The 24,389-nt window shown below is 33.9% G+C and overlaps 1 protein-coding gene across 9 annotated transcripts; it reads right to left on the bottom strand.

The window, feature by feature from the left end:
- Positions 1-4,409: 4,409 nt before the first annotated feature.
- LOC127874041 (uncharacterized) lies at positions 4,410-24,389 on the bottom strand. Of its 9 annotated transcripts, none has more exons than XM_052418146.1 (14): positions 23,964-24,368; positions 23,546-23,860; positions 22,564-22,869; positions 22,178-22,462; positions 21,616-21,924; positions 21,052-21,384; positions 20,317-20,436; positions 19,466-19,505; positions 19,153-19,199; positions 18,564-18,664; positions 18,463-18,509; positions 17,953-17,981; positions 17,524-17,639; positions 4,410-4,641 (listed from the first exon to the last, which is right to left on the bottom strand). In XM_052418146.1, exons 1-14 carry the CDS (start codon positions 24,019-24,021, stop codon positions 4,516-4,518), a joined length of 2,232 nt encoding a protein of 743 aa, XP_052274106.1. In that variant the 5' UTR covers positions 24,022-24,368; the 3' UTR covers positions 4,410-4,515. The 9 variants fall into 9 exon arrangements, 7 of the variants coding, with proteins under 7 accessions (XP_052274106.1, XP_052274109.1, XP_052274110.1 ...); XM_052418149.1 differs by having other exon boundaries at positions 18,564-18,625; XM_052418150.1 differs by having other exon boundaries at positions 18,564-18,622.

Below are 24,389 nucleotides of genomic sequence, written 5' to 3'. Positions count from 1 at the left end.
ACGCACACTGGAAACACTTGACATTAAACATCTAAGGCAATATGTATATTGGGTCGTGTCTGTGCCTCATTAATTGGTATATAGAGTTTTATTTTCACAACATAATGGTAATGATCAAAATAAATATTTTTTATATCCCCACAAACAAAGTTTAGGGTGTATATAGGAGTGAGCTTTTCTGTCGGTCGGTCGGTCTGTCGGTCTGTCTGTCGGTCCGTATTAAGTGTCCGCTCTCTAATTCAAGTTGTTTTCATCCGATCTTCACCAAACTTGGTCAGATGTTGTATCTAGATGATGTCTAGGTCAAGTTCGAATATGGATCATGCCGGGTCAAAAACTAGGTCACGGGGTCACTTAGTGCGTTTTAAACATTGATGATGATGTCCGCTCCCTTATTCAAGTAGTTTTCATCCGAGCTTCACCAAACTTGGTCAGAAGTTGTATTTAGATGATGTCTAGGCCAAGTTCGAACATGGGTCATGGCAGGTCAACAACAAGGTCACGTGGTCATTAAGTGCGTTTTAAACCTGAGCATGGTGTCCGCTCTCTTATTAAAGTAGTTTTCATCCGATCTTCACCAAACTTGGTCAGAAGTTGTTTCTAGTTTGAAATAGTACTGACTGATATATATATAGTGGTTTAAATGAGTCCATCCGTGTCATTGTGTATTAATTGTTTTAAATTGTGAATATTTATTAAAGTAATGGATAATCTTGTTATACTTTGATAATTGGTGATTTACTGTGGCATTTGATCTTCACGGTAACCACGCTCTCCTTGTGAAAAATACTCCTTAAACAAGAAGATGTGAATCATTTGCGCAAAAGTATTAAAAATCATTAATGCCCTCTAACAAAAGAAAGCGGATTTATTGAAGGCGAAAATACGTGCGTTATTTTTCAGTTATCGCGTATCCTAAGATCAGTATGAGACGTCCTACAAACTTATAAAAGACTGAAAATGCATCTTGTCTGATTTTTCTGTACACAATTTCTTCACTTGCTGATTTTCTGTTGTGCATTAATACAAAGAAGTTACTGACAGGCTAAACGGATTGTCCCCCAATTCGATAAAAACACGATATACATGTGCGTGTATAATCATGATTACAATTCACACAACATTCTTTCGAAAACGAAACAAATCCATACATCCAAAACTCTATTTTGACAATGCACCAGTAACGACAATTGAACAACATAAACACCTTGGTTTTATTTTGTCAAACGACGCCCGATGGCAGCACATATATCTGCAGCTATAAACAAAGTCTGGCAACGTATCGGTTTTTTGAGTTCTAAGAAACAGGTACTGTCCAACTTTAAAAATATGCATGTTCATTTAATCAAACCGAAGCTAGAATATGGAGACGCAGTCTGGGGTAACTGTTCCGATGAATTAATCGCAGAATTAGAAGCTGTTCAAAATGAGGCATCAGGAATATGCACCGGTGCCACTTAATTTTGTAATATAAATTCTCTGTTAACCGCTCTTAAATGGGAAACTCTATCAAAACGGAGGCAGAAACGCAGACATAGTCTCTTTTACAAAATGATACAAATGTCAAGAATACCTCGCAGATCTCATTCCACTTCACCCTCAAATCCACTATGACTTAAGAAGACTGCGACTTGAATGCAGTTTCCTCGATACTGACATATTCCGAAGGTCACTACAGACAGTCCTGTTTGCTCATGTGGAGAAATCGAAACTGCAAACCATTTCCTTCTTAATTGTCAGTACCAACTACATCTCAAAATGATCTGTCTGGAAATATCCCTTGCTTTCTTACAACAAACAACCTACTCTTTGGATGCGAACACCTTAACCCTGAGCGAAACAAAACAATAATTCTTAGGGTCCAACAATATATTTTGGTGTCAAGACGATTCTAATATAAATAAACGGGCATCAACCCACCATATTTGATGTCGAGAGTCCTTATGTTACTGTTCCTCGTTTTTCCACTCAGTCTAACTCTCTCTATGCTCTATCTTTCATATATATAAATATATGGGTTTTTTATCTTCATATACATATAGTGTTAAAACGTTTTATCAATTGCTTTAACTGATTACATTTGCTAATTCCTTAAACGCTTTAGGAACATATATGGAGAGGAATTCATATACGTTTTAAGTAACTTGTTTTCTTATTCATTATTGTATGAATGTAAATCACATGTCATGTTCAAAGTATCATGATGATAAAATACTGTTTAAACCAAATACTTTTAAGCATTTCCAAATTTCTCTGCGATTTACCCTTAATATATGGACTGTGTGTCTTGCAACAGTCCTCCATTGCAACACAGTCTTCAATTGGATTTATATAGTACAAGTCCAATAGATAAGCGGGAATATGTGTGTGAGAGACTACTATATACTGCTTCTTTAGTGTAATCACTTTTATGTTCGCTTTATAAGCAATAAGGACGTCTCCGCGCGTGTTGCTAGTTTGTCGAATATCTTGTGATACGAACGTTATAAAACGTTTTACTGCTGTAAAGAAAAAAAGCGTCTGAGTGTTAAATATGTGAATGCAAGTGCGACTATATAAAATTGCAACGAACGTTCATACCGGATAGATTTTGTTGAACATTAGTGTTTGCCTGTATCCGAATGAGTGTCCATCCTTCGGAGAACAGTTCTTGCAAACTTAATTCTGTCCCAGTAATGATTGCTAGTGATTTGGAACAAGAGCAAATGAGAACATCTCATTTTGCGCAAAAGCGTGAACGACATCGTTTATTTTCTTTAAATCCTTAACCATTAAACACTCTTTTTTTATATAATCCAGATTCCATAACTAAAAATTTAAGATGCTTGCTGCAGCCTTCGTTGTTGTAAATTGATGTTCATTTACAAATATTGGAAGTTGCCTGAATATTGGATCTCATTTTACTTTTTTGGCAATTTTAGCACTAATTTGTGCATCGCCTGTAGTAGAAAAAAATTGAAGTCACAATTCTATGACAATTTTAATCGTTCATTACAATCTTCTTTCAACATCAATTGAACGGTCATTTTAAAACACAATTTAATACATGTACATTTTTGTAGTCAGTCTGTTTGATATAAAGATTGATGGTTCATTCTAAAAAACAACCACTCGAAACCACAAATAATCGAATATTGAATAGCAGTTGACTTTCGTATCCAGTGTAGTTAGTAACTTTACATGAATGGGTAACCTTGCAGTTTGTTTAATTTGAAATTGTCAATCGTTGTGTACCTCATGCAATAGGAAAGCTACATTTTGTCTTGCCATAAGCGAGAAACATATTTTAGATTTTAAAAATATCTGCAGGGCTTTGTATTGTGTTCCTTCTATAAAAAGTAGTTTCACTTTTAGTTTATGTATATACATGTGCTGAGGAAATTGACGAATTTGGTATAAAAGTTTTCTGTGATTGTCACAATTCAATCTAATTCGAGAATCGTGGTGTTTTGGACAACTCTGCAAAGCTTATACAATTTGACAATTTGACTGGTTAATTTCTCTTCTCTTAAAAAGAGTGTGTACTTTAAACAAACTCGTAAAGTCTTGTTAAAATTATCACATGTACCTGAAGAGTGTTTGTGACAGTAAAATTGAGATTTCTTGCTCATGTTGCCCTCTTCGCAAGACATGTAACACATATCCTACACACAGTTTAGATCAACATTTTACATTCTTCTGATTAAATATATTTACTAATTAACCTCCATAAAAGTCAAATAAATTGTACAGAGTAGAATGTAAACAGCGTTTATTTACAAATAGAATTTACGGTTGAATGAAGCTAATCTTACATTTGATGCAATGCTTATACGCCCAATAGTTTGTGCTATACACTTAAAATAAGTACCAAGAGCATACACCGTAGTTTTTATCATGCATTATTTGTAAACAAATCCACAATATGAATGCAAACCAAATATATACAGTTTAAATATTCACACATATACGCGAAAATGGAACATATTCATAACACCGCATGTCTACATCAATTATCCGTTGCAACTGCATGGTTTTATCAATTAGTTTACATTTGCTCTTATGTTCTTGATTGCATTAAATACATGGCAAGCAATACTATTTCTACATAGATTTCATCAATCCTCTACAATAACTTGCTCAGAAATATGAACAATAAAGATTAATTAATAAAATAGATAGTACACGCATTCCTATAAAGTGGAAGTTTGACTGTGAACAAATTATCTGACTGAATGTCGTCTCTATGAAACGGAGCTATACCCACACATAGTCAACATTACAATTATGTTGATATGATCAATAGATGGTGGTTGAAAAATGCACGTGGTCAAAAATGAAAAGGTATCATATTCTTATAATATTATTATTATTTTTTGTTATATTTCTTGAACCTTTATATTAGCAAACGTATGTAACAGACAAAAGTATTTACATTAGACAAAGTATATTTTATTTACATCTAAATTTCACGAGGTCTTAAACAAGCGATGAACTACAAAGCAAATCACACATATTTGACCGTCTACAAACGTATCATTTCTTCAATTTAATGCGGCTGTTTGAGATCGATCCTTCTGATGCCATGCCCTCGTATGTGACGTCTGTGTCGCTCCTCGGCCACAGTAAATCTTCATATGCGACAGCTTCACGTATTGGCGTCTATAACAAGAACGAAAACCATGAAAGGCCATGTTGAACGACAGTGCTAACAAATTAAAAAGTGATATCAAACCAAACATGTTTTTGTCATCCACCAATATATACCTTAGATAATTTTTAAAACGGCAATCAACACAGTAGGGTTGTGTAAGCAAAAGTGGTGGCACTCAAATGTCCTAAATGCTGTTAAACGAAACATATATGTGATGGTAGTCATTCAGTTTCTATATCAACTTCAAAACTAAATCTCAGATAGATCAGAATGATGAAAGAGGCACACATGTACAATAATCATAACAATAAACACAGTGATCTCTTTACTGAGAAGTGAGCATTTGTGCAAATAGACGATGTCGGTCTATCAATTGAAAGTTCGAACAAATACTGATGCAGCTCTTTCAAAAATATTGTTTAAACCATAACATAATTAGGCAAACATTTCAAAGCAAACCATGTGTGTGTCGGCTATACCTGTGTTCCGGAAGAGCATGACGAAAACGAAGAACCTGGATACACCTCCATGTATCTGATTTCTTCATTGTCTTCATCATATTTGCCCTTGCTACTTCCACATGCAGCGGACGGACCTATAATCATAAATAACCCTTTAAGGCCATAGTTAAGCCTACTTAATTTCATCTCCAATCCCGTGTATTATATCACTGTATATTGTCACCCATGTATGACCAATACAGATACACAGGGTTAAACATTGCAGTACATCTCGGTTAAAGTGATATTATGGGCATTTTTCACTGTTGAATTGAGCTGAAACGAATTAACAGGTCAAAAGAGTTAGTTAAAATGTGGTTACTGACCAATTATCTGCAACTCATCTTGCTACCAGTTGTTTATAAAAATATATTTTATATTCGATTTTCTTACGTGACTCACCCAGTCCTCTAAGCCGAAATGATCCGTAAAACAAAATTGTGTCTTTGTGTCGTATGTACGAATCTGCACTTAAACTAAATTTAGGTTCACATCGTACATGCATGATCAGTTGTCAAACGAAAGTACGGTTGATTTTCAAATGCATTATTTTTCTCTTTCCGGGATATTGTTTAAGTATGTTGATGCTGCATTAACAAATATAATTGTATATGAAGTGAACACAACAAAAATAAACAACGGTTGCGATAGACACCTATATACTGCTAGATGCCCATAATATCACTTTAAGTAAGCTGAGTGAAATTATTTTTAATGATGGTAATATTTGGTGTATTAGACATTATTTAAACTAGCCCTTTACAAACTTATGTTATTATTGAAAGACATTAACACGTTGCTTTTTCTATGGATTGTAAACATAACGAAAAGTGAATGTAAATACCCTTATACCTTACCTATTGACAAATTGTTTGGTCTGCTTAACCTGAAAATAAATAAGCTAATGTAATATAGTCTTTATGTGTTAGATTACACGATTTTAAATAATCTATGCATTTTTTTATTCATAACAGTGATGATTATTTGATAATAATTATTTAAATGAAAGTTGCTTCCAAAATTTTTAAATACGTACACGTATATTTATTGCCTGATATATCATGTTAATTAAAGCACCACAAGAAGAGGCCTCTGTTGCTGTAGACTTTTTATTTGTAATGAGGTAATCGGGTTAGAAAAAAGAAGTCTGTGTTCAAAGTTAATATTTAATTTTATATGTTTCTTTAGTGTGGACAGCTTCTACTACTATGTTGGATTGGTGAAAGTTTGCATCGATAATTTTTTGGCATTATTTAATTTCAAACCACTTCGAACGATTCATTGGCCAACCACGTTGTTACAGGACTTGAGAACTGCGCATCTTCTTTTGCTTGTATGGACAATCGTGAGTCGCACGTTTCTTAACTTGTTAATTCGAAATGTTTTTAAACTGGTTTTAAGGCATGTATTTCTTTAAGAAAAGTTCTGTTTTTGCAGCATGAAATCTCACATCGGGATTATTTCCATTTTGTTTTGTTTCCACGATGCTGATTGGGACTGAAAACATCAAGAAAAAATAAGTTTTTCTTTTATCAATAAATATAAGTTAAGCTTAGAAATACGAATACGTAGTGTTATGCTGTCAGAATGAGAGATAGTGTGCACCTAAACAACCATATACACAATAATTGTTATTTTCATAGGCTAACCTGTTCATTGTAGCTGCAGTTTTCGTCAATTTCGTTGTAGATGTGATCAGTAACTTCTTCTGCTGGGGATGCGTCTTTGGTTGCCACATTCGCAGATAAGGCTAAAGCATGTATACTTTTCAAGGAGTTTGGCAATAGTGCATGACTCTCGACCATCTCACGGGAGATGGTGTTTGAATACTCAGTAACATAGGCGTGTTGTTACTTTACACATACATTTCGAACAGTCTATACATGCGATTTTAATATAACATTCGAGTAGTGTTACTATAATATCTACATTCTCGAAAATCTTAGACACATTAATAATGTTTTGGAATGAACAATATTTATATTTATGAACTAATTCATTTTAAAAAAAGAGAGTAAGGTTTTGAGAGTGAATGTTTGTTATGTATAACATTATGTAATATATCTAAAATAAAAAAAATGCATATATGCCTTAAATTACAACTTATTTTTATAAAATTATAAATATTCGGAGAATTTTTTCATTATTTGCAATATCATGTTACTGTATGTAAGGAAAATGATTTATTAGTGAAGACATGGTTTGATAACAGCACTTGACAAAATAAACTATTGAATACACAGCTAGGAAGTACAAACCTGAATTGATGTCACCTCTTACATGATGGTTTTGTAAATCAGCATCACTACAATATATAGGATGGAATGCATTATAATTGCATGCAGTTAACCGTCAGGACATTGGTATCAAACTATTATGTTTGTTGTTTGCATTGTGAATTCCGTATTTAAAACCGTAATTTTTGAACAACAAATAAGTTCTTTACAAAATAAGTTATATTCATCTTGGGTATACCATAATGTATGTGCATTGTTAAGCATATGGTAAACTAGTTTAGTCCCAATGAGAAGCGTCCGAAAACACGCAAAACAAAACTTACGATTTCTTATGTTTTGACGATATATTTGTCTTGCTACAACCTGAAAATATTCCGGATAGACGCATTATATATATAGATTATTCGTTTAAGAAAAAAGTATTTTTTTATTTTGCATTTTTATATTGAGAACATAGTTCCAGAAATTCTAAGATGTGTTTTAGTCAAAGGCACGTGTTTTAACGCGCGATCTAGCAAACTTGACGAAACAATAATTTCTGCAACACATAAGACTTACCTTTGGTATAGTTGAATTCATCGAAGTGTAATTCTCTACATTTAATTTTGCTTAAATGTGCATTAATAATTGTATGATTCTACTTTACTTAACAACAAATATGACGTCGCATCGACTATTTACACATTTTTTATCAACGAAGCTGAAGTCATTTTGACTGGCGTGGAAAATGACGTAAATTTAGGGCGTGCGGATATGTTACATGCCGAAAAATGGCGGAGTATAAATGAAATATGTCTAATATTATGGACGAATTCTCTAATTTCGTGATATAATCTATACTGGGGTAATAACCAGCGCCTTTTCGTTCGGATGTTTTTATCTCAACTCTCTGACTATCACCCATGTTATTGGATTCCTACGCATCGGAACTCCAAACTATTTATTTATACCGTAAGTACCAACACTGAGCAATAAATTATTTCTCGATCTTACAAGCTGTGTCTATGATGCTACAGGAACTTACGCTTGGTAACGATGATAGTAACGCCAATGAAACAACATAAAAGTAACACTGTCCCTATTCCTATCCAGATATGTATCCACGGTTTATCAAGCAGCGCGATCCTGCTTGGCTGTGTGGTGTCTACAATGAAATATCCAGAATACAGTTAGTAATATACATTATGTTAGCATAAGTATATACTATAAATCACATTGATGTTTTAATTTGTAGGAAAGAATAAACATCATAAAGTAGTATTGTTAGAGGAACAGTTGATTGAATCACCGTGCTTGACACACAAGCTGAACAAATGAGTCTTTCACAAATTCTAAACAAATACTGAACAACACAAAATGAATGACGTCTAAATAAGAGCGCATTTGATGTATGCTCATTCTAAGTGATGTTATAATTTCTGTTATTTTTAAATAGCACGAGTGTCACACGTAATTAGCACTATACAAAAAATATAGGTTACAATAGGTATACTTACCATCAAAAGACAAATTGTATTTCTGATCCAGTATCGTTTTGAAATCTTCACATAGAACTTCGCACTTGTTGTATTCTCCTTGCATGGACTGTGATACGTTAATGTTGACCGAGGATGTACTATTGCGATTTGTTGATACGTCTGTGTGGACAAAGGACGTTGTTAATGTGTCACTTGTTAAAACCTATGTACAAATTATGTAATATGTTGGTATTTCAAAACGTTTTATATACAGACGTATCAAGACACATAAATACCTGGAAAGTGCACTCCATTTGTGGTTTGACTAATAGTTCCATTGAGGCATTTCAGAAAGTATTCGCCATGCCGGCTGATGTTATAGACGGTGAACAAGTATTTGAAATCATAGACATCGCGCAGTTCTGTATAAATTGCCGTGTTCAGTTTTAATGTTTCAGACGTGCGCCTCATCAACTGTCGGTAATACAATTCCGGGTTATCAAAGACCTTGTTACTGGGATAATATGCAATCTCTCCGGTGTCACCTTGATAATGAGGCAATTTCACCAGCAGAAGGTTTCCACAGTCGTTTTGGAACTCTGAAACGAATATCATATGCAATATTCTGGGTAACCACACTGATTTCGCGTTATTATATGAATATTCAAATTGAACTGACCAGTTTGATTCATGTTTATAAATTAAATGGATGCACAGGCATGTACAAGAATTTTGCGTAATCATCCTATTTGAATAAATACATATTTGTTTGTATGCTTATATTTTTCAAGCTTTGATATTTAATTTTCAAGTTGGTTGATTATGCGTTGTATGCGTTGATGCTTGTACGATTGGTTCTATTAAAAAATTTGAAATGATGACTCGTATGTTTCTTTTACGTTAACACCGCAAGTTATAAAAATATGTACAAATATTAACAAATTGTCGCACACGAATATCACATTGTAAGCGGTCAATCAAGTTCATTCAATAGAGCACGTTCACTACGTTTATATACCCTTTACTTTTCTGTATATGTTGAGAGCTGAAAAATCCTTTCGAAGAATGAAATATCTATATAACACTACCGAAGCAAATACCCCGATAAACAAAGCGTTTCTTTTAAATTACAAACAAATGAGATTGTGAACTAGTGTGCTAGTATGTCGGGTAGTAGGCACGCGCACACATGCAATGGAGTTACTAGTCTTTAGTTTCGTCTTTTAAAGAATACATAGTTTATGAAGTTGTATGTATTTAAATGTGGATTTAATAAAAAACCACCTAAGCTATGTATAGTTCAATTATACCTACCTTCGATATGCAGCGTAACCATTGACGATACTTTGGTCATGTATCGAACTTGCACCAGCGCCCCTTGCCATGTTATGTCCACATTAATCAGCTTTAGGAAGAGCGAACCGTCCTTTATATAGCGCAAGTGGCTGTTGGAGATTGCATTAAACGACGTCTTACTATTCAGCATGGCCTCCCATTCACAGCTCGATAATTCAAAGCCAACTGCGTTAATATTAGGCGTAAACCTTAGTGTAGCGTTCCGTCTCAAATATAAAGGATCTATGAAGGAAACGATTCCATCTTCATGTGTGGATTCTGCGCTGTATATATCTGTAACGAAAATATTATCAAATATATTATTACCATGTGAGTGTGCAAGCAAAATATAAAGAAAACAAGTCATCAAGCATAGTGTATTTACCTAAGGATAATAACAAGGTCCTTATTAGGAATATGTAGCTCAAACATGAGGTGTCCATTTTTGCATCAACAGTTCGTCTGTTAATGGCAAATGAACAATGTACAATATGCATTAATTGTTCATTTGGATGCCGGAAGTTTTCTTTAATTTCCTTAAAAGATTCTTCCGAGAGTTATACATACGGTGTACATGCGGCGAAATATATTATGCTGAAGAAAACAAAATCATAATCGATTTCATAACCACACAAAATATCCTGAAAGTTTCACCTTGTCACAATTCACTGTAACTGCATGTTACTGCAACATGTCAAAACCACAACAACTGATCGATACCCATAGTCAAATTTTAAGTTGTAACGTGATATGGGGAATACAATGGATATCATATAACCTTTTGACTCATGGGCACATATTTTAAACACGTGTTTGTTTATTATGCTACTTTTAGGTTTCTCGGTAGACATTGTGAATTGGGTTATGCTGAAGATTTGCTAGCTAGGATTTGAAGTCCAGAAGATTTAGTTTTAGCTGTTGTTGTTTGTAAAGTAGTAGTCAGATCGAAACCGGATCATGCATTAACTTTGAACCTATTAAACATAATTTGATTGATTTTGGTAACAATATAAACGCCAAAGTCTACTTGCGATGTTTATGCGCATTATTTTTTCTTACAGGCGGTTACAAGCTGGCAGATTAACAACATCATCTCCTGAAGCCAAAACAGCTCTTTCACTTCCAAAAAGCGTTTTGTTGTTGAATCTTTTTCCACCACCGACAAGCAGCTGTCCTTTCTCAAACACGCATACTTCCTAGGATCTTGAAGAGCAGATGTATGACAGGATGACAGGACGTCCCTGTCCACAGACAGAGGCAAAACTTTTCATCAATACAGTTGGTACCTTACAAATTTGTTCCGTCTAGGCTCACTGTGGACACTGAAAACACATAATATTAAACACTTAGCCAATACATAGGGTCTTGTTTATGTATCATCAATTGGTTTAAAGAGTTTTATTTTTACAACATAATGTTAATGATCAAAATAAAAAAAATATGTATTTGAAATAATGCTGACTGATTTTATTTAGTGGTTATTCCGTGTCATTGTGTATTAATTGTTTTCAAATTGAGAATTTTCATAAAAGTAATGGATACACTTATTATACTTTGATTGTAACAGCTTTGATATTTGGTGATGTTCTGTAACATTTGATCTCCACGGTAACCACGCTCTCCTTGTGCACAATAATCCTTTAACAAAAAGATGTTGACCTTTTGCGCAAAGGTATTCACAAATCATGAAATGCCCTCTAAAAAAGAAAGCGGATTTATTAAAGGCGAAATAACGTGCGGTATTTGTCATCTATGGCGTACCGTATAAGTTAGATATCAGTATGAGACGTCCTGCAAATTAATATTAGACCGAACATGCATCTTGCATGATTTTTCTGCACAAAATATCTTCACTTGCTGACTATCTAGTGTGTATTTATACAAAGAAGTAAGTGACGCGATTAACAGATTGTCGTTCAATTCGGTAAACACATGACATACATGTGCGGGTTTATGTACAATAATATGATTACAATTCATGTATTGGTATTCTTTCGAAATCGAAACAAACCCATGCATCCAAGACTCTATTTTGACAAAGTACCAGTAACGACAGTATTAACACATCGGCTTTATATTGTTAAACGACGCGCGACGGGAAGCACATATATCTGCAGATATAAACAAAGCCTGGCAACGTATCGGCATTTTGAGTTCCATGAAACAAGTACTGTCCAGGTCCAATCTTAAAAAAGTATGTTCATTTTATTCAACCACTGTTAGAATATGGAGACGCAAATTGGGGTAACTGTTCGGATGAATTAATCACATAATTAGAAGCTGTTTAAAACAAGCCAGCAAGAAAATGCACCATCGCCATTTAATTTCGTAAAGTTAATTTATTTTAAACGATCTTAGATGAGAAACTCTTTCAAAAATAGGAAGAAACACAGGCATATTCTCTTTTACCAAATGAAACAAATGCCCAGAATACCTTTCAGATCTCATTCCAATAAAAACCGCTTTGACCTTAGAAATAACGAATCAATACCTCTTATTTACGCAAAAATGAATAATATCAATGCTCATTTCTTTCAGCTATACGTGAGTGGAATGTCATTTCGCATAACTTACAACAATCTCTAACGTTGTCCTATTTTAAAGCTTCTCTAAGCAGAAACCTCACACAATTGTCTGAATTATTCAACATTGCTTCAAGAGCTGATCAAATCCCCCACCTAAGATTGCAACTAGAGTGCAGTTCCCTAAATAATGACAAAATCCGTAGATCACTACAGACAGTCCTCTTTGCCCATGTGGAGCAATCGAAACAGCAAACCATTGCCTTCTTCATTTTCAGTACCAACTACATCTCCAAATAATCTGTTTGGAAATATCACTTGCTCTCTTACAACAAACAGCCTACTCTTTGGATGCGAATAATTTAACCCTGAGCAAAACAATACAATAATTCTTAGGGTCCAACGATATATTGTGTTGTCAAAACGCTTCTGATATAAATAAACTGGCAACAGCCCACCATATTTGATGTCGAGAGTCCTTCTGTTACTGTTCCTCGTATTTCCACTTAGTCTAACTCTCTTCGTGCACTTTTACTCTTCATTCACACTTAAATGTTAAAACGCTTTGTCAATTGTTTTTACTGGTTATATGTGCTAATTCCTTAAACGCTCTAAGAGCATAATAATTATATGGAGACGAAGTTTTTAGTACATGTATCATGTTTTCTCATCTAATATTGTATGAATGTAATTCATATGTCATGTTCTAAGTATAATGATAATAAAATACTGTTTAAACCAAGTACTTTGCAGCATTTCCAAATTTATCTGTGATTTACTCTAACTATCTGGACTGTGTGTCTTGTTATTACAGTCATCCATTGCAACACCGTCTTCAATCGGAATTATATAGTACAAGTCCAACAGATAAGCGGGCATATTTGTGTGAGAGACTTCTAAACACTGCTTCTTCAGTATAATCACTTTCATGTTCGCATTATAAACAATAAGCTTGGTAGCTCACATGTGGCTCGTTCGTCGAATATCTTGTGATACGAACGTTATAAAACGTTTTGCTGTTGATACACATTAATGCGTCTGAACGTTAAATATGTGAATGCATGTGCGACTAGATGAAATTGCAACGCACGTGCCAACCAGATAGATTTTGTTGAATATTAGTGTTTGCCTGTATCTGATGGAGTGCTTTTCCTGCGTAGTTCTTGCAGACTGAATTCTGTCTCAGTAATACTTTATAGTGATTTGGAACAGGTACTTATGACAACATCTTTTCATTATTCGCAAAAGCGTTTACGACATCGTTTATTTTCTTTAAATCCTTAACCATTGAACACATTTTGATACAAGCAAGAGTCCATAACTTCTTTGTTATAAATTTATGTTCATTTACAGATATTGGATTTGGACTTTTTGCAATTTAAGCACTAATTTGCCTGTAGTAGAAAAAATTAAAGGCTCTTTAAAGGTGACGATCCGTAATTATTTACCGATTTGTAATTTTTTTTTCCATATTTTATTTATAAAGGTTATCAAAACACAATATATATATGCTTTTGGACATTACCATAAAAATATGAGCAATACAACTTGTTTTGAGCTCAAAATACAGTGTCCTCCAAGTCAATCGTGTTTACAAAAAATCAGTTTATTTACATCGCTGTTTACTCGGGAAAGTGAAAGTGAAAGTGACTCAGGTCACCAAAAATATATCGTTGATTTTCAACGTTTTCCGGTATCACTCTCAAAGTAGGTCTCTTCTAAATGGTTTAAACGTTTGTAGTGATATAATAAGTTACTTTCTGCTGGTAAAAAGTTGTTTAAAAAAGAATTAAAATTGAATGTTCTTTCGGCTATTTTTAGCATACGTCACCGCTTTGGGGCTACACATCACGTTAGTTGCAAAGTTGTAAACTTTTCCTCCAATTATGAAACGGGTATATCTTCCATAATTCTCGACTACGTTGCACCTAAGCTGTGTTATTAGCATTTCTTATGCAAGAGTAACTGAAATCCGATAAAAATTAGACCAGTTTATATGCATAATAATTGGATTTGTCACCTTTATAGGGCCTTTAAAGGGATCTTTTCACAGTTTGGTAAATTGACAAAATTGAAAAAAGTTGTTTCAGATTCGCAAATTTTCGTTTTAGTTATGATATTTGTGAGGAAACAGTATTACTGAACATTGACCATAGTCCAATATAGCCATTATATGTATCTTTTGACGATTTGAAAACCTAAAAATTATAACGCGTTGCAACGCGAAACGATTGAATAATTTGGAGAGTTCTGTTGTTGTCGTTTAAATTTACGAAACTACGAAGATTGCTTATATAAGGTATAAAATACTTAAACTGTGTATACCCGGCGGAATATCCGAGAGGGCTAATGCGTTTTTACTTCAGACTAATTCCAGGACTCCGGGGGTCACTGGTTCGAGCCCTGGTACCGGCTACTTTTTTTCTTTTTTAAATTTTATTCTTGATTTTTTACTGGAGCTTTTAGGATCCAATGTTTACATTTATCAATATAAAGCATGTAATGACAAACTTCAAAATATGACAAAATCTGTGAAAAGGCCCCTTTAAATCACAATTTTATGACGATTTAATCGTTCATTACAATCTTCGTTCAACATCAATTGAACAGTCATTTTAAAACACAATTCTTGCAGTCAGTCTGTTTTTTTTTACAAAGCGTGATGGTTCATTCTACAAAAAATTCACCCCGAAACACAAATAATCGAATATTGAATTACAGTTGACGTTCATATCCATTGTAGTTAGTAACTTTACATGAATGGGTAACCTTGCAGAAAGTTTAATTTGAAATTGTCAAACGTTGTGTACCTCATGTAATAGGAAAGCTACATGTTGTCTTTTCATATTCGTGAAATGTATTTTAGATTTAAAAAAGGTTACAAACATTATAATAGCACAGCTTTTTATTTTGATCCTTCGATAAAAATAACATTTTCACTGTGAGTGTATATACATGTTTTGAGGAAATTGACAAAGTGGTAGAAACGTTTTCTGTCGTTGTCACAAATCAATCTAATTCGAGAAGCGTGGTGTTTCGGACATGTCTGCAAAGCTTATATAAGTTGACTGGTAACTTTCTCTCTCTAACAAGGGTGTGTACTTTAAACAAACTCGTACAGTCTTGTATAATTGACCAGTCGCCAAATACGAGATCGCTCCGCCCACTAAGTTGTGTTTTCATAAAACGCTTTATCCATTACTCCGACAGTCTTTGTTTGTCGGACCATGTGGCCGCAATAAACGAAATGTGATTGATTATTTCGTGAGTTTGATTGACAGCTGACGACTGGTCAATTATCACATATACATGAATATTGTTTGTGACAGCTCAATTGAGATTTCTTGCTACGGTTGCCCTCTTCGCAAGATATGTAACACACATCCTACACACAGTTTAGATCGACAGTTGACACTCTTCTGATTAAAGATAATTTCGAAATAACCTCTTTACAAGTCGAATAAATTGTATAGAGTAGAATGTTAACAGCGTTTATTTGCAAATATGATTTACGGGTGAATGTAGCCATTTTTACATATGTGCTGTACACTTACAATAAGTACCAAGAGCATGCACATTAGTTTTTATAATGCATTATTTGTACACTTATCCACTATATGAATGCAAACCAAATATATACAGTTTATATATACACACACATACGCGAAAAAATGGAACATATTCATAAAACCGCATGTTTACATCGATTATCCGTTGCAACTGCATGTTTTAATCAATTAGTCTACAATTGCCCTTATGTTCTCGATTGCATTTAATACATGGCAAGCAATACTAATTCTACATAGATTTCATCAATCCTCTACAATAACTTGCTCAGAAATATGAACAATAAAGATTAATTTGTAAAATAGATAGAACACGCACTCCCATAAAGTGTAAGTTTGACTCTGAACAAATTATCTGAATGAATGTGGTCTCTAGGAAACGAAGCTATACCCATACATAGTCAACATTACAATTACTTTGATATGATTAATTACAATTATGATCAATACATGGTGGTTGAAAAATGCACCTGGTAAAAAAAATTCGTATACTATTATTTTTTGGGGGTTACATTTCTTCAACCTTTATATAAGCACACGTATGTAACAAACAAAAGTATTTCTATTAGACAAAGTATATTTTATTTACATCTTAATTTCACGAGGTCTTAAACAAGCGATGAACTACAAAGCAAATCAAACATATTTGACCGTCTACAAACATATCATTTCTTCAATTTAATGCGGCTCTTTGAGATCGATCCGTCTGATGCCATGCCCTCGTATGCGACGTCTGTGTCGCTCCTCGGCCACAGTAAATCTTCATATGCGACAGCTTCACGTATTGGTGTCTATATCAAGAACGAAAACCATGAAGGGCCATGTTGAACGACAGTGCAAACAAATTAAAAAGTGATATCAGACCAAACATGTTTTTGTCATCCACCAATATATGTCTTAGATAATTTTTAAAACGGCAATCAACACAATAGGGTTGTGTTAGCAAAAGTGGTGGCACTTTAATTTCATAAAAAAATTAATGCTGTTAAACGAAACATATATGCGATGGAAGTCATTCAGTTTCAATTATATCAACTTCAAAACTAAATCTCCGATAGATCAGAATGATGAAAGAGGCACACATGCACAATAATGATATCAATAAACACAGTGATCTCTTTACTGAGAAGTGAGCATTTGTAAAAATAGACGATGTCGGTCTATGAATTGAAAGTTCGAACAAATACTGATGCAGCTCTTTCAAAAAAAGTGTTTAAACCATAACATAATTAGACAAACATCTCAAATCAAACCATGTGTGTGTCGGCTATACCTGTGTCCCGGAAGAGCATGACGAATACGTAGAATCTGGATACACCTCCATGTATCTGACTTCTTCATTGTCTGCATCATATTTGCCCTTGATACTTCCACATGAAGCGGACGGACCTATAATCATAAAAAACCATTTGAGGCCATAGTTAAGCCTACTTAATTTCATCCCCAATCCCTTGTATAATACACTGTATATTGTAACCCCAGTATGACCAATGCATATACACAGAGTAAAACATTCCAGTACATCCCGGTTAAGTCAGCTGAGTGATATTATTTATGATGATTATTTGGTGGATCAGACATTATTTAAACTAGCTCTTTACACACTAATGTTATCATTGAAAAGACATTAACACGTACTGGTTGCTTTTTCAATGGATTGTAAACATAACAGGAAGTAAATGTAAATACCCTGATACCTTACCAATTGACAAATTGTTTGGTTTGCTTAACCTGAAAATAAATAAGCTAATGTAATATATACTGTATGTGTTAGATTACACGACTCAACAAATAATCTATGTATTATTTACATTAAACTTGCTACCATAATTTTAAAATACGTACAAGTATATTTATTTCCTGATATATCATGGATATTAAAGCACAAAAAGTAGAGGCTTTTGTTGCTGTAGACTTTTGATTTAAGTGGGTAAGAATATAGCAATCTGCATTCAAAGTGAATCTTTAATGTTATGTTTGCCCTATGTGTGTACCGCTTCTACTACTATTTTCGATTGTTTAAAGTTAGCGTCGATATTGTTTTGGAATCTAACGAATTATTGTCCGACCACGTTGTTGCAGGACTTGAGAACTGCGCCTCTTCTTTTACTGGTATGCAGTTTCTTAATTTGTTCATTCGAAATGTATGTAAACCGGTTATAAGGCATGTATTTCTTTAAAAAAAGTTCTGGTTAGCAGCATGTTATCTCACATGGGGAGGAATTCCATTTTGTTTTGTTTCCACGATGCCGATTGGGACTGAAAACATCAAGAAAAAAATGGTGAACATTAACAACCATTTTCTTGGCTTACCCGTTCATTGTAGCTGCAGTTTTCGTCAATTTCGTTGTATATTTGATCAGTAACTTCTTCTGCTGGGGATGCGTCTGTGTATGCCACATTTGCAAATAAGGCTAATGTATGTATAGTTTTCATGGAGTTTGGCAATAGTGCATGACACTCGACCATCTCACGGGGGAGGGTGTTTAAATACTCAGTAATATAGGCGTGTTTATACTGTACACATACATTTCAAACAGTTTATACATGCGATTTTAATAAAATATTCGAGTTGTATTACTATAATATCTACATTCTCGCAAATCTTAAATGAACAATATTCATGAACTAATGCATTTAAAAAAATAAGACAGTAAAGTTTTGAGAGAGAATGTGTCTTATGTATGACATGTATGTAATAAATCTTAAATAAAAACAAAATGTATATATGCTTTAAGTAACATCTTATTTTATTAACAATATATATATATTCGAAGAACTTTTGCATTATTTGCAATATCATTTTACTTTATGTTGGGTAAATGATTTATTAGTGAAGACGTTATTTGTTAACGGCACTTGACAAAAGAAACTATTGAACACACAGCTAGGAAGTACAAACCTGAATTGATGTCACCCGCGACATGGTGGTTTTGTAAATCAGCATCACTACAATATATCGGATGGAATGCATAATATTTGCATGCAGTTAAACGTCAAATCATTGGTATCAAACTATGATGTTTGTTGTTTGCATTGTAAATTCCGTATTTAAAACCGTAATATTTTGACAGCAAACTAGTTCTTTACAAAATAAGTTATATTAGCAATTATATTTATCTTGGGTATTCAATAATGTCTGTGCATTTTTAGCATATGGTAAACTAGTTTAGTCCCACTGAGAAGCTTCCGAATACACGCAAAACTAAACTTACGATTTCTTATGTTTTGACGATATATTTGTCTTGCTACAACCTGAAAATATTCCGGATAATATGCATTATAAATATGTTTAAGTTAGATAACACGTTAAAGAAACAAGTAGTTTTTATTTTGCATTGGTATATTGTCTCGCTTCGTGTGGTCTACAGCATAACGTACGTTTAGCAATGGATATGTAGCGTAAATTTTAAATTCTAATACGACCCGCAATATTTTCGTGGACATAGAAGAAAAAATAATAAGTGTCGTATAATTCTTATGTTAAAATAGTTCCAGAAATTCTAAGAAGTATTTAAGTCAATGGCACGTGTTTCAACGCGCGATCTAGCAAACTTTACGAAAAAATAATTTCTTCAACACATTAGACATTAGAAAAATAAAATTCAGCGAAGTGTTATTTTCTATATTTTTAATTTGGCTTAAATTTGCATTAATCATCGTATATTTCTACTGTATTTAACAGCACATATGAGGTCGCATCGATTAATTACTCATTTTTTTATCAACGAAGCTGAAGTCATTTTGACTAGTGTTGGCAAATGACGTAAATTTAGGGCGTGAGGATATGTTTTATGCCCCAAAAAGGACGGAATATGAATGAAATACGTCTAATATTATATGAACGAATTCCATATTTTCGTGATAGAATCTATATTGCGGTAATAACCAGAGATATGTCGTTCGGATGCTTTTAATCCAACCACTTGGACTATCGCCCTCGTTATTGGATTTCTACGCATCGGAACTCCTCCTAACCGTTGGTTTATACCGCAATAACCAACACTGAGTCGGATATTATTTCTAAAACTTACACGCTGTTTTCTATGATGCAACAGGAACTTACGCTTGGTAACGATGACAGTAACGCCAATGAAACAACATAAAAGTAACACTGCCCCTATTCCTATCCAGATATGTATCCATGGTTTATCAAGTAGAGGGATCATGCTGGGCTGTGTGGAGTCTACAATTAAATATCCAGAATACAGTTATTAACATACATTATTTTAGCATATTATTAAGTATATACTATAAACCACATAAAAAGTGTAAATGTGTAGGGACCAATAAATATCGTAAGTTAGTATTGAGGAACAGTTGATTGAATCACCATGCTTGACACACAATGACTTAACACATCCAACCAAGCTGCACATGATTTGATTCGTTATCATTTTTAATAGAAGTGTGCGTAAATCAAAGCTCATACACTAAATTGACTAGAGTCTAAAAATACCTGCAAACAAATATATAACTGCTCTTATTATTTGTGTGTATGTTAACACCAAAATGAAAAGAATGATTAACCGTCTGCTGCACCAGTATAGATTTTTTTTTTTTTTTTTACTTTTGCATTGTGATTAACTGAAACATTATTTGAGCATAATAACACATATGGTACTGCACATTTTATAATATGAGGAGCCTTTCTCAAACTTAATGCTTGATTCGAAATAACACAATGCTTCCTTGCTGTGTTTATATTACAAATGATGTGTTAATCTTATAATTCCTGTACATATTTAATAACACGAGTGTCGCATGTAGTAAGAACTTTAGAACATATAGGTACACTCACCCTCAAAAGACAGAACAAAATTCTTTTCCAGTATCGTTTTAAAATCATTGCATAGAACTTTGCATCTGATGAATCCTCCTTGCATGGGTTTTGAAACGTTTATGTTGACTGTTGAAGTAATGTTACGATTTGTTGATACGTTTGTGTTGACTGAGGACGTGATGTAATGATTTGTTGTATTTGATGTTCCGGTCATGTTTGTTATATTTGAGTCCCATGTCAGTCCGCACTGACTGTTTGTGTCAACAGCAATACATTCGATTGTAAGCTCAAACCAGTGAGCCAGGTGTCTTGGCATTTGAGGTTTGATCATATACAGAGCTATCGGAGGATCTTAAAATGAGTATCAAATATACGTGTTTTTCATTAAAGCTTGCATTAAAATGAAGATATTGTACAACGATAATAAATAAATAAATAAATAATAATTAAACAAAAATAAATAAATCTAAATTAAAAGATATTAAATTATATATATTTAAATAAATAAATATAAAAATGAATACATAAAAAAATATATTTTTTAACAATTGTGTACAAAATAAAAATAAATATGAAACGTACATATAAACGTCACCGTTGCGTTTTCAGCGTGTCCAAGGTTGTAAACGTTGCGTGTATCCAATATCATTGAAGTGCATGTTACCGTCTTGCCGTTCCAAGTCCTGTTTGCAGCGTCAGTAGATAATACACTCGTATAGAGATGAGAGTCCTCACTATAAATGTTTTCTTGTTCCGCATCAAGCAAACGTTCTCCTTCCAACCTCATTTCTAGTTTAGGCGGTGGTCTACCGTTGTACGAAAAGCAGCCGATTTTCGCAATACTATCCTCCTTTAGTTTAGGTACATATAGAAATGGTCGCTTTGGAGGAACTGCAAAAAGTATTATTTTGATGAAAATGGGCTATTGAAGTAGAATGAACAATTATTACTTATTCACAAAGTATAATGTACACTTAATTTAACTGCAATCCGCTTACTCTAGCTGCTCACTACAATAAACAATCATTTAATTATAGGTGTGCCACTTTATTTGTAACCAATTTCATAAACTCAATGTTAAAATTCGTTTACAATTTGCAAATAATGTAAAGGAGAACGAAGCTTGAACAAAAACGTTTCATACCAAAGATATAAAGCAAGGACGTCCTATTGAACGAAAAACGTGTATTTTGAATGTATGCCACACAGGAAACAGGTACCATGTGATAATGGCCATCAATGCGTACACCGTTCGATGAATACAGATACGGATACTTTGTATTATCCCTTTGTATGTTGACATTAACTGAATCAATCCACATCGTCATGTTGGTGCTGTATGAGGTACAGTTGATGACATCGCCGGGATTGACACACAGACAATCAACGCAGCCGTTCAAATTGCAACTTGCACCTATTTCTGGGGAACCTGAGATAGGTATTAACATGTGTCAGCTGTTTATGCACGTTTACAAATTGTATCCATGTAACATGTGGATAATTCAATACGTTTTATGGAAGCATACATACCTGGATACATGTCTACTCCATAAGTGGTATGACTTCTAGTTCCATTGAGACATTTTAGGAAGTATTCGCCATCGTGGGTGATGTTGTGGATAATAAACAAGTATTTTAAATCATGGGCATCGCGCAGTTCTGTATACATTGCCTTGTCCATTTCTAATGTTTCAGACGTTCGCCTCATCAACTGTCGATAATACAATTCCGGGTTATCAAAGACCTTGTTACTGGGGTAATATGCAATCTGTCCGCTGTCACCTTGATACTCAGGGAAGGTCACCAGAAAAAGGTCTCCACAGTCGTTTTGGAACTCTTAAATGAATATCATAGGCAATGTTCTGGTACCCAGACTGATTTGGCGTAATGAAATGAATATACTAATCGAACTGAAATAGTATCTGAAGCTAATTATTTGACCAGTTAGATTCATGTTTAAAAATTAAATTGATGCATAAGCATGTAAAGGCACTTGACGTAATCATCCTTTAATGCATACATATTGATATGGTTTAAGTAGAGATATTCGCGTTTTATCTTCACATTGATGCTATACGATTGGTTCTCTTTAAAAGTCTGAACAATGCCTCGTATGTCTCTTCTTCGTTAACACCATACGTGATTAAATATGTGAGTTCACTATAATGTATAGGTAAATTTCACCAAGTTTACTACGGTTTTATACCCTTTACCTTTTTGTATATGTTGATCGCTGAAAATCATTTTAAAATAATGCAATATCTCTAATTACACTACCGAAGCAAAGACCTCGATAAACGAAGCGTTTCTTTTAAATAACAAACAAATTTTAAAAGAGAATGAATACTAGTGAGGTAATGTTTTCGAGAAGAAGATGCACGCACACATCCAATGGAGTAAATAGTCTTTAGTTGGGTCTTTTCAAAAATAACCGTTTATGAAGTTGTATGCATTTAAACATCGACTTATATATATATATATATATAATCACCAAAGCTTCAAATATACATACCTGGGAAATGCAGCTTGACATTTCGCGATACTTTAGTCATGTATCGAACTTGCACCAGCGCCCCTTCCCATGTTCTGTCCACATTGATCAGCTTTAGGTAGAGCGACCCGTCCTTGATATAGCGCAAGTGGCTGTTGGAGATTGCACTAAATGACGACTTACCATTCAGCATGGCCTCCCATTTACAGCTTGATAATTCAAAGCCAAATCTGTTAATGTTTGGTGTAAACCTAAGAGTAACGTTTCGTCGCCGATATACAGGATCCAGAACTGTGACTGTTCCAACTTCATCTGTAGTCTCCTTGCTGCATATTTCTATAACGAAAATAGAATATAAAAAAATGTTTCCATTTTTATGTCTTAGCATAAAATAAAGAAACAAGTCATCGCACATGATGTTTGCATTATTTGTATTTACCTAAAAATAATATAAAGGTCCACATTAGTAATGTGTAGCTAATACACGAAGCTTCCATTTTTGCATCAGCAGTCCGTCTGAAAATGACGAATGAACACCGTTTTGATCAGCATTCATTCATTGTTCATTTCGATGCCGGAAGTTATGTCGTTTTTTATTTCCTTAAAAGTTCCTTCCGAGCGTAATACATAATGTGAATATGCGGCGCGATATATTATGCTAAAGAATAACTCTTTATCCATGTGGGTTAGGGAACCACAACAAATATCCTGAAATTTTTATTTTTACAGCCCACTTGAACTTTGTATTACATTGATGAAAAACAACTGCGATAAATTAACAAAACAAATGATCGATATATATAGTCAAGTTTTATGTTGCACCGTAAGAACATGCAAACACATTTGATATCTTATAACCTTTTTG

This window comes from Dreissena polymorpha, chromosome 3 (assembly GCF_020536995.1).
Source record: "Dreissena polymorpha isolate Duluth1 chromosome 3, UMN_Dpol_1.0, whole genome shotgun sequence".
NCBI classification, from domain to species: domain Eukaryota; kingdom Metazoa; phylum Mollusca; class Bivalvia; order Myida; family Dreissenidae; genus Dreissena; species Dreissena polymorpha.
The sequence above is the reverse complement of the archived record's forward strand: the minus strand, read 5'-3'. Positions and strand labels throughout refer to the sequence as shown.